We start from the raw sequence: 14,987 nt of genomic DNA on the forward strand, positions 1-14,987 counted from the left end.
TTCCTTGCTATCGCCTGAATTAGGAGGCTTATTGCTTGTTTGGTTTAATTAATTAATAGGATATGAAGCAATTGGTATAAAGAATGCTTTTTCCAAACTTTCTATAAAAGAAAGTCTGCTATCAAGACATTGCTTTTGTTCAGTTACTTTATGTTTGATATACTTTAAGTATTGCAAATTTAGTGTTTTAATATCATTAACATGCTGATAGACAATAAAATCCCTATCTTGAAAGTGCTCTACATGGAAGACTGCCAACACAGACTGACCATCTTCTTTCCCCATAGCCTACTGCAAATGTGTTTCATTGTCAGCTGTGCTAAGCACAGCTGCATACATGTGGTGCCTTAGCCACGGTGGATGACTTTTGGCAGTTATCACTAATTTTAATGTTAGATTCAGACACTGTCCCAATCAGTTTACATTTATACAAAATATAGATATTGCATTTCTTGATTTACCCTTTGTTTTAAATAGCTGCAGCCTGATAACGAGTTCTGTTCTTAAGTAACCTTGACACAGTTTTTGTGAATTTTATATTTATATTGGGATTACCAGTTTTATGTATGTTTTGATACTGGTATTCATAACTTTATAAGTGATTGATTGATTGATTTTTATTGTTGTATTGTAACTGTGTGTCCTTGTATGGTACCTGTCAGTTATAACCGACAAATCGTGGTGGTGGTGGTGGTGGTGGTGGTGGTGGGTAAGAACACACAGTGATTAAACTCCTACGGGTTTTATATGCTAACATTCATGCTCCGACAAACTTTTGGGAATTGACAAGTTACTCCAAGTAACAATGTTACTGTAGTTAACACTTTATTTAGGTACCAGTTACAGTGTAAGCAAGGTAGGTTTTTACTGTTTTCAATGTTTTAATGCTTTATAAAAATTACATTTTTTTTAAATTGAAAGGAGTTTTACACATTAACTGAAAGTCCATTTTTTTGTTTGTTTCTATAGACCTGATTATGGATGCTAATCAACCAAAACCAATTATCATCTAGTTATTATTGTTTTATGTTGTGATCAAGGCCATTAATATTTATAAAAATAGTCAACAATGTAGGAAAAGACAGACTGATACTTAACATAAAGGAGACACATCAATTTGCAGACTGGCACAATTAAAGACACTTACATAAAGCTTTCGGCCACCGCTTTCAGCAATAAAAAGAGAGACACACCATTCACACACACAAGAAAGCACATCTTGTGCCCACACAACCACCAAGTCCAGCATCTCGAGCCCAGGTATCCTAGTCCCTGCACATTCCACCAGACAGGTTCATCTCTCTCCCCACCCATACACCACCCCTCCCCGTTCCCCGCCCCCTACAGATTGCTGCTTGCATTCCACGTGATGTGACATTCTGGCCCAAGATGCTGGAGTTGGCAGCTGTGTGTGCATGAGGTGTGCTTGCTTGTGTGTGTGAATGGTGTGTGTCTCTCTTTTACTGCTGAAGGTGGTGGTCAAAAGCTTTATGTAAATGTCTTTTATTTGTGCCTGTCTGCAACTTGATGTGTCTCCTTTGTGGTAAGTGGCAATCTGTCTTTTTCCTACATCGTTGAGATATTCTTACTGCAGTTTCCATTGTTTGATGATAAATAGTCACTGTGTTTAAAATTTCTACAGCTTACGGAATAGTGCGAATTCACAACAGAGAGAGAGAGAGAGAGAGAGAGAGAGAGAGAGAGAGAGAATGGGATAGAGTAAGTGAAATTTTACCCGAGTTAATATGTTATGCCTTTAACCACATTCATCGTGGACTGTTTTAATACGGACACCAAGAGTCATGCCATTGAGTGCTCAACACACTCTGCATCTGCTGGAGATGCAACATTTAGCTGTAATAGTGTTGTGCAAAAACAAATTTTTCATGAAGTTCCTGGTATTGTGAAACTGTTTGTTGGACTGGGATTCAAACCTGGAATCTTTGCCTTTAGTAAGCTGTACCAACTGAACTGTCCAAGCATGACTCCCGCCCCTCCCTCACAGCTTTACTTCCATCAGTACCTCATCTCCTACCTTCCAAGGCAAAGGTCCCAGGTTTGAGTTTTCCTTGAGACTTGAATATTCTTATATAATCTGTTCCTTCCCTATAATTTGTCAGGTAAAAGAGTCCCTTGATTTAAAACTTTCCTTCAGCTTTAGTTCATGTGTACTAATGTGCTACTAACACAGTTTGAAATTGGAATGTAGGTAGGTTCCAAAATTTAGGCCCAATGTCTAATTACTGTGACTCCTTGCTTAGAATTTGAGAGTCTGGTGAACTGATTGATTAACGTCACTTGTATCTTTATGTTATCTTTTCCTACCAGCTTTTGATGCTTCTTAATTCTCCGTGTTATTGTAAACATAAGCACACTGACCATTCAGTGGTCTTGCTTTGTCAGGGGTAAAATGTTTTTCTTCTTTTCTCAGTCTTGATTTGTGGTTGGTTTTTCAGCACTTCGTAGTATGTTTCTGTTGCTACTGACATAACATGATCTAATCCTATTGTATTTGTTTATTGCTCTTCACTGTATTTAGTTAAATACTTGGTCATATTTCCTTTTACATCTACCACCGAGCGAGGTGGCGCAGTGCTTAAGACACTGCACTCGAATTCGGGAGGACGACTGTTCAATCCTGCGTCCGGCCCTCCTGATTTAGGTTTTCCACGATTTCCCTAAATCGCTCCAGGCAAATGCCGGGATGGTTCCTTTCAAAGGGCACGGCCAACTTCCTTCCCCGTCCTTCCCTAATCCGATGAGACTGATGACCTCGCTGTCTGGTCTCCTTCCCAGAACCAACCAACCAACCAACCTCTACCACTTCCTCAGTTGTGAGAATCAATTTGCCTTTTATGTGAATCCTATTTCGGTGATGAATAAGACAGTTATGTTAGCCACATGTTTTACATAATGTATTTTATGCATAATCAGCATTAACTTTGTGTGACCCTTTGACATGCCTGTGCTGCATTGAATTCTTTTTATATACTATGGGCTGCTTTTGGAGAACTTACATTCACATTTTAATTTTACAGCTGTATCTGTTGTACGAGTGCTCCAACAGCAGCCTGCGGGATAATAAACCAGGAACAGATCCAATGCAACACAGTTGTGAGAGAAGTGCACAAAAAAAAAAAAAAATTTGCCGCTGAGAATCCTTCAGGTCTTTGGGTTGAGGGGTGGGGGGGGGGGGAGGGGGGGGTCTCTAGCTAAATTTAAGTCTTTTATATAAATCATAGAGATGGACAGTACATAGAAGTAAAAGCTGAGTCAGTGATATCCAGAATGTATGAGAACGGTGTCATATTTCTTGAAAATATCTTTTAAATGCATATTTATTTGTTTTTCAGGTGTCCATCTTGGTAAACTGGGATCTCTCATCAGTGCAAAAGAAAAACAATTACATGTAAGGATAAACTATACTGTATCAGTAAATGCAAAATTTTTTTCATAGATTTCTATTTGTTGCTTTCGTGAAGGTGTGCACCATTGATATTTTCTATGTATTTTTACATGGTTTGTATAATGCCTATCGCTGACATAGTGATTTTGAGTTTAATGTATGATTTAAAAGGATGATAAGTGTAAAAAGTTTCAGTAACTGAGTCACAGAATTGTCATTAATTGTACCTGTGTTAATTGAATTGTTTTGTTGTTTAAGGCTAACTCTATTATGCTGTCTGGTTTAGTGTCCTCACCATGGCATTTAATTATAGTGATGGTGGTGTGTTTGCATATACGCAGATCATGCAGCTTTGCAGTGTATGAAGCACCTTTTGATGCTCATTTTGTTGATATATGGTCTAATACAAAGTCCACTTCCTTTCAATGAGACTAACTTACTGGGCAATGAGAAAAGCCAAAGTAGAATGCCAAGAATTGATATAGGGCACAAGAGATGTGTGAGCTGGTGATTCCAATTGATAATACCACTGTTGAGCCATGGACACTGTTAACAGCCTGTAGATTCTGATGTGGACTTTAAATTTAATATCAAAGGGAGCAGCTTTGTCATGTATACATGAATTTGGTGACAGTGACAGTGCTGGTTTTGTCACTTGTGTTAATGAGAATCAGAGTTTCCACAGCTTACATCAGCTTGTTGTATTTCTGGATGTCAAGCTAACTGAATTTTCTGGAAGAACTTCATTAAAGATGATTGTCTTGGGTATTATTAGAGGATACCTAAAGGCACATGTTGTCACTATAGTGATTGGAAGATAAAGCAGTGGGAAATAGGTCATTCATGTTAAAGACAATATGGCACCTAGCTCTTGTTTCCATTGATAGTCAAGGGCAAACTGTCATTTTTTCGTATCTACAGATGAAACTACATTCTGTCTACCAGTTTTTATTGCAGGTGCAGCTCATATTTTACACTTTTTGTAAAAAAAATAATAAAAATAAAAAATTATATAACTTTTCCAAGACTAGCCTCTGCTTTGTTTCCATTCTGTATAAAAATGAAATTGTGAAAACTAGAGTCAGTAGGATAAGGGAAGGAGTGCCCTTGCGTCCTCAAAATTGGTAAATCCGTAAAAATGAAACCATCAACTTTGCAAAATATTACTTCTGCATGACAAATACACTCATTACCCAATGTAGGCTGTTCTTTTACTTCAGTCTCTTTAACTGAAGGCATTCCCATGTTGCAGATCACAGAGGTAGGGTGACATGACAGATCGTGATCCCGAGGTAGGTGGAGGGGGGCATAGTGAGCTGAGATGTTCCATTTTACAACGCAAGCTGGACCACCCCAATAGCCTCATTTTTATGAGAAGTTAACAGTTGTAGCCAGAAAAGGCATTCATCATCAGCTTGTTTATGGAAGAAATTTATTGACTCGTGTATCACTCCCGTGAGCCAACTGGAAGCAAACTGCATTGTACCACGTAAACATTACAGGCTTTCTTCTACAATTTGTGGGTGTGTAAATTGTTTGACAAAGTGCCACACTATCTGCACAAGAAGTAACGATTTATTTGGAAAAAGCACGAGGTCCGACACAATAGCTGGGAAACTGCCTACCAAAATTGGAAGTTTCATGTCAGCAATGAAGGTAACTACAAGAACACACTATACTGCTTCTTGCCCATCCTGTAATCAAGATGGAAAAATAAAAAGTTCAACCAGCATATTTGCTGCATTCCTCACTTTCTCATGTCATCATTAGCTAACTGAGTGCTTAGTAATTTGTATCTAATCTTCTACAGGCAGAAAATTTCGCCTAATAAGCCAAAATTGTGTTGACTGAATTAATTTTCTTATGTCAACTGACAAATTCGAACATCATTGAGTGAGGTGTAAATTTATCCATCATATATGTAAGCCAGGTCTTCAGAAGAAGGGTAACTACCTTTGTTGCAGTTAACATGTTTATAAATGGAATTTTCATAAATTATTGAATATGTTAGCTGATTCAATTTTTTTATGTACTTTGTGGGAGGTTTCAGATGAAGTATATTATTAAATGTGGATTAATGATGTTATGTTAGATTGAGTAACATTTTAGGCAGCAAGTAGTTTACTGCCACTTTATCATATTTTAGTGTAATATTGTATTTTATTGTGATTTCAGTTTACTTAGGAGTCACTGAAGTCTTACATTGAGCAATTTGATCTTTCTTCTTCTTAGGAAATAAAGAAAGAAAAAAACGAAATTGAAAACAAGCTCAGCAACAATCCACACGAGAATGAAGACAATGTGCAAGAAATGAAATACAGGATAAGGGAGTGTGAAGAAAAGATTCTCTTCATTGAAGCTGATTTAAATCGTATACAAGGTGAAATAGTTACTGTGTGGTGGTGCGAAACTTATAAATGCTCTTTGCATAAACTTCCATACACTCTGAGAGTAAAACAGCACAATATTTCTGTATTTCTATTTTTTGCAGGAAATGTGTCACAAAATAGTGTGGATGATTTGAGCAAACAAGACTGTGTGCTGCAGCAGAAACCACCTAGTGATGTAAACTCCAGTGGCCAGGAAATTAATACTAACCTTGAAGTTATGCAGACTACTTCTGTTACAGAAGAGGACCTAAGGTTACATTCAGAAACTTTTGTTTTTTTAAAGTAGTTGTTCTGATTGACAGTTTCCTGCCCAGTGTAAAAGGAGTATTGCTAATACAGTTTGACATTTCTCATACAACATTGTATTTCATTTAAGGGGGTCAGGTACCTTCACAAAATTGCTTTTTCAAAATTATTTTTTCTTATGCTGCAAATGATAGAAACATTTTGCTCAAAAAATTATTGCAATAGCTCTAATAGTTTCCAAGTTATCAATCAAATACTAAAGCAATACCCTCTGATCTGTTCCTTGAAAGCCATGCTCCCTGAGAGTAACTTTTAATTTTCCTTGAGTCTAATGTAGCATTTTGCAAAATTTATCATATTGTTTACATACAGTTTCAAAATTAAATTTGTCATACTTGTAATGATCAGTCCAGAAGTTAAATTTCTCCTACTTGCAGTCATCTTTTGTGAAGTAAATTAAACATTTGATTACGATTTTTAAACAGATCATGTGTTAACTTTATTCTAAGCATTTTATGAATGATCAGGGGGAAGAAGAAAGTATGCTATAAGGTGAAGAAATTGCCTTTAAATGGGAATCAATATAAGAATATACACTCAGCCAAAGAAATCTATGAAAACAAATAATTTCTTCAACAAGTGACAGTTCTAACAGACATGCGTCAGACATTACTGATGCTCCATGCAATGTTATTGTGTGCATAAACATAATGTCTGCTGAAATTACAGATGCCTCCACTGCATATTTGGTGGACATATAAATTTTAATATAAACAATGTGTCAGGGCTAGGTTGCAAAATTGTTATAACATGTGCTAACTGTGCAATGTAAGCTCATTTTATAACTGCCCAATGTCAGAGAAAACTATAAATGTCTACACTATTAATAGAAGGGCGGAGTATGGAATGAAATGTGTAGGACGGGTCTGACAAGTCTCAAAATATTTTGTGGTACAGTGAATATGAGGCCAAAAGTTAGGAAAACTACATATAACCTTATCAGCAGTTAAATCAACGTTGTGTCAAACAGTATGAAGAAATTATGTGCCAGTAAAGCTGCAGCAGAAGAAATTAGATTCTACAAAAGCACCAAGTTAGGTTTCATGTGGTGATACATGGCTTACAAGGGGACATTCATCATTATATGGGGTATGCACAGTAGTAGCAAGGAAATTGTGGAATGTTTTGAATACCAAAGTGTCCATTTCTTATTGTAAGGATAGCAAAGGGTGGAAAGATAATAAAAAGAATATGACTCATTGACTCATGCAGAATGGATGGAAAGTTGTGATCCAAATGGTTCAGTTAATCGAAGGGGGTACAGCAGGTACCATGGGAATTGAAGGACGAAGAAAACTTTTCTGCAATCAGAGATTAGACTTGTATTGTATTGTATGGATCTGGGGACCTAGAGACGACGGAGAGGCTTCGTCGCCACCATAGCCCTCAGTGGTTCACAACCCCACAACAGGCTACAGTAGTCCACTCACGCCACTGCCGCGCCACACCGAACCCAGGGTTATTGTGCAGTTGGACCCCCTCCCCCTCCGGGAACATCTCGCTCCAGATGAGTGTAGCCCCAAAAGTTTGTGTGGTAGAGTAATTATGGTGTACGTGTACGTGGAGACAGCGTTTGCGCAGCAATCACCAACATAGTGTAACTGTGGCAGAATAAGGGGAACCAGCCTGTATTCACTGAGGCAGATGGAAAACTGCCTTAAAAACCATCCACAGACTGGCCGGCACACCGACCCTTGACACTAATTAGCCGGGCGCATTCGAGCCGGGGACCGGCACACCTATCCGCCCGGAAAGCAGTGCGTTAGACCGCATGGCTAACTGCCTGGGCGAGATTAGACTTAGTGCACAGTATGTTAATTACTTGGTGATGGTGATACCAGATCCTTCAAGGCTGTTTCAGAATTAAAGCCATATTAACTTAATAACCCTATCACAAAATCTCTATATGGTAAAAAGAGATTGACAAATGCTGCCATAAATACAGTAACCTCATATTATGGAAATGCAATTGGAGAAAATTCTCTGTTATTAACATAACAGCAGCTATATGGTATCATAAATGCTCTTCTGATTCCAACCTGATGCATAATTTTTGCCCCAAGTGAAATGAATCTTGTTATCCGTACCAATGTGCAGTCTCTGAAGAAACAGTTAATAGCTATAGGCACAAAAAATACTTTACCATCTGCTTAAAAACTTAGTTCTCAAAGAACTCTTAAAAAGATGTGTTGAATCTAACACATGAAGTATTAATGAATCACTGAACAGCAAAACTTGGAAAGTTTGTCACAATACTGGATTTTGCAGAAAAATTATTATTAAAATTGCAACAAATTATACAGTAATTACATTCAATGAAGGCATGAAAGGTAGGCTGGAAGTAATTAAGCAATTAGGAATTGAGCCTAGAAATGGTTCAAATGGCTCTGAGCACTATGGGACTTAACATCTGAGGTCATCAGTCCCCTAGAACTTAGAACTACTTAAACCTAACTAACCTAAGGACATCACACACATCCATGCCTGAGGCAGGATTCGAACCTGTGACCATAGCAGAAGCACCTAGAACCGCATGGCCACCGCAGCCGGCTGTGCCTAGAAAGTTTTATAAATTTGCACTGGATGATGTGGGTATAGTGCAAATAAAGTCAGCAGAGAAAGAAAGCTAGAAACGAGAAAAGAAGCAGAAAAAGAAAGAGCAAGCTCAGATTAGAGAAGACAGGCCACCAGTTACCATTAGAAAACAAACGTTCGAAAAATGCACAAGCTACGTTGAACACTCACTTCCCACATTGCATATTTTCACTCATAAGTCAAAAACTAAATAACATAAAGCTTTGACTAAAGCTTTTTGACTATATGTAGCTATATAATATCGACATGATGAAGCAAAATCAGGTCAGTGTATTGAATAGCTCCTCCATTAAACATATATTACTATGTTCAAAAAGTTTAAAAAAGTGAAGTCATAATTTGAAACTAATTAAAGCTGTTATTTATTGTGGTGTGTAACTAAAACATCTCTGTTTTGTAAATATGTATTTTGCCAATAAAGTAAACTAAACACAACATTAAAAAGCTTAAAACTACTCCAAATATGAGGGAAATGCTGTAGTATTACTGTTGAACAGCTGCCATTTTGAAACAATTTAAAAGGCAGTAAAAATAGTTTCTTTATGACAGATTCTTTTTATTTTCATCCTGTGTAAGAAGACGAGTTGTTTGAGTGTGTCTACTTTTATTCTTGTAAGTTTACTGTTGTAGGAGAAGAAAATTGTTGGATGTTGTCAAATTTTTGCTGTTATAAGCTGTATCGTCCCCCCCCCCCCTTAGTATAGTTCTTGTGTTTTTCTCATATATTTTGTGCTTCAATATTACATAGTTTACTCATGCATGTGATGTTCAGAATTTTTGTGTGGGATCTCTGTGGCTGTTTTTTCTTGTAAGGGAAGTATTGTGGCAGAGAGTCCCAGAGTGACATAAATGATGTGTAATGAAGAGAAATCAGAAAAGATTTGCAGAGAAAATGGGAAGAGACAAGTAAATAAAAACTTATAAGGAAAAGATCAAAAAACAAAATCACCTTGTATGAAAATCTGTGTGGTAACAAAGGCAGAGGAAGTTTTAAGGTGCTCTAATGTTGTTTCTTGGTGGAGGAGTGGGCAAGGTGGTCCTCTTAAGATTCTTATCTCATTTCCTGGCCATCTTCTAGACATGTCTTTCAATTTAATTTATTGTTATGCTGTATGATGTTCAGAAGACCAGATATTGTTGAGACTTTATGGGAAGACCACTATGAAAGTCTTAAGAAAGTAATGCAAATTCTTTAAGTTATTAAAGATTATCTTTAAATCTTTTTCATGTGTGAAGCAATGCAGCCTCTCAAAGCTCTTTGTGAAAATTCCATGCTATGGCTCTTGAAGATTTTTCATGAATACTTCTTATGAATACAGCTGCTAATAAGGACCCAGGATAATGCTTAGCGAAAGTCTCTTTCCAGTGCATTAAACTTTCACATTAACCCAGATTTAGACTCAAGTGTGAGTGAAAAAATATCTGGACTTTGGGCTCCTCAAGAAATGCTTGTATTCTGACTGAATAGTTGGTACAGTGGCACAAGAGTCCTTGCAGACTTTCCTGTGGTCATCTCATTTTGATGCTTTCAAGATGCGAAGGAAGGTGTGATGTAGCATAGCAGTCTGCAATCACTCATCTACCTTGTTTTAATCAAGTGTGATTATTAATCTGTGTCCATAATGACTATTTATTCTAGTTCAGAATAAGTGCACAATTTGATTCATTTTTGAGTGTTGTAGATGTGATCCTTACAAACCACTAACTCCTTTGTGCTTACCCAGGACTGATTTTTAAGTCAATACAACCTCTTCTGGGGACCCAAATGATGATGCAGATAGTTTCATTTGCTTTAAAGAAATTGCATGGTTGCCCCATTCGGGATAATTGAAGCACCAAGGTAACGGTAAATAATACACAAATGCCAAAATTAGATTTTTGTGGGCGCCAATTCACTCCGAAATTGACTTGTAAATTTTATAATAATAATAATAATAATAATAATAATAATAACAATAACAATAAGCTATAAATACTTATGCTATACCAGTATTGACCTACTCATTTGGAGTAGTGAAATGGAGTGACACAGACCTAGAAGCACTCAATACACTTACACGATCACAATGCCACAAATATAGAATACATCACATACATTCAGCAACAGAAAGATTCACATTAAGCAGAAAGGAAGGTGGAAGGGGATTTATAGATATAAAAAACCTACATTATGGACAGGTAGACAATTTAAGAAAATTCTTTCTAGAACGAGCAGAAACTAGCAAAATACACAAAGCAATCACTCATATAAATACATCAGCTACACCATTGCAATTTCATAACCACTTCTACAACCCTTTAGATCACATAACATCAACAGATACAAAGAAAGTAAATTGGAAAAAGAAAACACTACATGGCAAGCACCCGTATCATCTAACACAGCCACACATAGATCAAGACGCATCCAACACATGGCTAAGAAAAGGCAATATATACAGTGAGACGGAAGGATTCATGATTGCAATACAGGATCAAACAATAAACACCAGATATTACAGCAAGCATATTATTAAAGATCCCAATACCACAACAGATAAATGCAGACTTTGCAAACAACAAATAGAAATAGTAGATCACATCACAAGCGGATGTACAATACTAGCAAATACAGAATACCCCAGAAGACATGACAATGTAGCAAAAATAATACATCAACAACTTGCCATAAAACATAAACTAATAAAACAACACGTTCCCACATACAAGTACACACCACAAAATGTACTGGAGAATGATGAATACAAATTATACTGGAACAGAACGATTATAACAGATAAAACAACACCACATAACAAACCTGACATCATACTCACCAATAAAAAGAAGAAATTAACACAACTAATCGAAATATCCATACCCAACACAACAAATATACAGAAGAAAACAGGAGAAAAAATTGAAAAATACATCCAACTGGCTGAGGAAGTCAAGGACATGTGGCATCAGGATAAAGTCGACATTATACCAATTATACTATCAACTACAGGAGTCATACCTCACAATATCCACCAGTACATCAATGCAATACAGCTACATCCAAACACATATATATATATATATATATATATATATATATATATATATATATATATATATATATATATATACAACTACAAAAATCTGTAATTATTGATACATGTTCAATGACCCGAAAGTTCCTAAATGCAATATAACATATACCGTACAGTTAAAAGGAAGTCACGCTTGATCAAGGTCTGCGTCACTGTCCATTTTTGACCAGACATAACGTCTGAGAATAGAAAGAAATAATAATAACAATAATAACAGGCATGAGGCACAGGGATAGAATGACTCATTATTATTTAAATTTTTTGGAGAAAGTGGTGCAAGAATGATGACAAAGTAAAAACGTGGAGATAAATAAAATGAAACTTTGAAGAAAGAGAGAAAATCTTGAAACTGACTGCTTAGCTTTTGTTGTTTTAGCAGTCTTAGCAAAGAAACAGGAAGATGCATTGAAAAAGAGAAAACTGTCTCGAAGCAGTAGCAAACAAAACTGAAATACAAATTTAGTATGAAAAAATTGTATAGATGACTAGTATTACAGATGCCCCCAAATAGGTGGAATCAAAATATGGAAAAATAAAGCAAGTTTCAGAATTCAAATACTTGAGAACAATAATCCAGGCAATGCTCTGGACAAAGCAACTAACATAAAGAGAGCCACAAAAAATCATAATGTTATTCCACTTAACAAAGAACGTATACAAAAAATTCTTATCTATTAATGCAAGATTGAGGCATTCCGATGTGATAATTAAAACCAGGTATCTGTACACCCCAGGATGCCTCACCATAAAGAGAGCCAAACAGTTAAATAATGTAGACAAGAAAGAAAGAAGAATAGTTACAAAAATTTTGGATTCCAAAGTCTGTTGCTTTTCAATGTTGTGCCTGATCGTGACTGAATATTATGTGGAACATTATAATGGAAACCTTTTCAGCACTACCAGTACTTACCAATTCTCTGAAGCTGCAACATTTTTTATGTTTGAATATGGCATTGCATATTTGTCTTGCAACAGAAATGGAAACTAGTGATTTTCAAAACTTTCCGAATGACGTGCATAAAAGCCTTTACTGTATAACCTATAATTCACAGTAGATGAATTTAGGCAGAAGTAGACAGCATATATTTTAAGAGATTTTTAAAAATAATGATGCTCATTTAGTGGGCCCAAATCACATGCACATATTTGAATTACAGGTGTGATGTTTGAATTTGTCACTACACTGATTACTACAAAAGCTCCAGCTAAGGAAAAATGTTAAGCTAAGCTTGAAAGGCAGTATATTGTAAGACTAAACAGCATTCAGATTATTTTTGAAATATTGCAAGAGAATTTAGAAGCAAGCACCGATGGACATTACTTGTGGGGTTACAAAACTAGAACAAGTGCAGCTTACTAGCCTGCATGTTGAAAACAGGGGTTACAAAAGTACTGCTGACTATTTGCTTGACAAGATCTGCCATTGTTGAATTGGTATCAGAACAATGACAGATGAAGTTTACTTATGTATTACTGAATAGTTGTTTGGGAAACAGTGCCAGTCTGACTGGGCATGTCTTCTCTAGTTTCTTAAACATTCTACAAATGAGACTGAACCACCAATTTGTGGTGCCATTCCATAAGAAAATGAGATTATGAATTCGCTGCTGGGAGTTACAACCGTTCAGAATGTACACATTCATGCTATCTATGTAAGGTTCACATGATCATATCTCATTCTAACTGGTTAGACACATCAGAAGCACGGTGCTTTTCACGTTAGAACCACGCATGATTAGTCATATATAAACCAGAAAGCATTATAAACTGTCTGTTACAGAAATATGGACTAATCATTTGCAGGATTCTAAATGTAAAAAAAAAGTTGTGAAAGTTGACAATATTCTATTGTTTGTATCATTTAGTATTTTAGTGTTTGTAATTGTTACTGTTCTCTGCAGACTTCTATTTTTTATGTTAGGGGACATTAAAATTGAGCCTAGGTCAGTTGTGTATGTGGAGCAGTGTTTCCTCTGTTACTATTGATAAGTGAATAGTTTCTACTTGCCCTTTATTTAGCAGATGTCTCGTGTCTTTTGTTTATAAATGACCATTTCACTGCTCTTATATAGTATTATCTGTTGTAAGGTCACTTAACAAACTGATCCTACAAAAAGTAAAGTTAAAGATCTAAGAATTTTAATTGAAAATGCACAGTTCTACTGTAGTGTGAAAGTGAAAAAATTTAAACAGTCAGATTGCATGCCATGAACACTAACTATCTAATACAGCTTTAGGCCCTGCCTAGCATGTTCAGTCATCAATGAAATTTAATTTTGAATTCTAGGAAGAAGAAACAGGAACAGAGACAAAATGTAATATCAGAACTTGTCTTCACTGAGAAAGAATTTGTCCGTGACCTGAAAATTACCTATGAAACTTTCAATCTGCACAACCCTGAATTTCTTGAGAACAGGGGCATTAATGTTGAAATTGTTTTTGGGAACATACTGGATGTAAGTAACTTCTTGGTTCTGTGTAACATAAAACCTACACTTTTATAAGATGAATTTTGAATATTGCCAGCCACCTATTACTTAACCATGTGTGGCTATATTTTATTTTGTTGTGCTCACTGTGTATTGTGTTAGCTTTATATCATATATAACTCTAGGAAAGGCCAAAAATTAATTAAAAAATGAAAAAGAATTAAAAGTTCCCCAAACTACTTTTGTATTGAGCAAACCGTGGATAATTGTTTCTTTTGCACTCAATGGATAATCAAAAAACTGTGTTGAACAAATCAGCAAAATTGAGGACTCCTGTTACCTGTAGGTAATGAATGGAATTGCTTTTGGTAAGATAAATAGCGTTAATCCTTCTAGGTATATGCCACTGCTGATGATGGGGTTAATTCTTACAACAGTTGGTCAAGTTGACATCGAGTCTAAAATTGAGAAATGTAGAAAATCAGCAGATTCTAAAACTGCATTAAAGCTACATAGATGGGGGGAAAAATATGCATATTTGTATGTAGGTATTTGTAGCAATGAGAGAGAATATGAAACGATTGTGGGGAAAATACCAGACCAAAATGGTAGGGGAACCTAACGTGAGTAGGAGCTGATGAATTGAGAATGTCAGATGAAGACAGCTGTATTGGAGTGGAAGAGTAACTTGAAGTTCTGTCTCTAATCTGTCATTGAATTTAATGCAGTTAAAATGTGTGTAACTTTTTATCCTGTTGGTGGAACTCCATTAACAGAATGAGTAAAA

The 14,987-nt window shown here is 36.1% G+C and overlaps 1 protein-coding gene across 2 annotated transcripts in view; it reads left to right on the forward strand.

The window, feature by feature from the left end:
- LOC126183634 (dynamin-binding protein-like) overlaps positions 1–14,987 on the forward strand; it is a 241,347-nt gene that overhangs the window by 56,728 nt on the left and 169,632 nt on the right. For both annotated transcript variants that reach the window (XM_049925755.1, XM_049925756.1), the window contains exons 7-10: positions 3,354–3,409; positions 5,639–5,786; positions 5,898–6,048; positions 14,059–14,227. In XM_049925755.1, coding sequence (XP_049781712.1) covers positions 3,354–3,409; positions 5,639–5,786; positions 5,898–6,048; positions 14,059–14,227 — 524 coding nt within the window. The remainder of the gene's footprint in view (positions 1–3,353; positions 3,410–5,638; positions 5,787–5,897; positions 6,049–14,058; positions 14,228–14,987) is intronic.

This window comes from Schistocerca cancellata, chromosome 4 (genome assembly GCF_023864275.1).
Source record: "Schistocerca cancellata isolate TAMUIC-IGC-003103 chromosome 4, iqSchCanc2.1, whole genome shotgun sequence".
In the NCBI taxonomy this organism is placed as follows: Eukaryota; Metazoa; Arthropoda; class Insecta; order Orthoptera; family Acrididae; genus Schistocerca; species Schistocerca cancellata.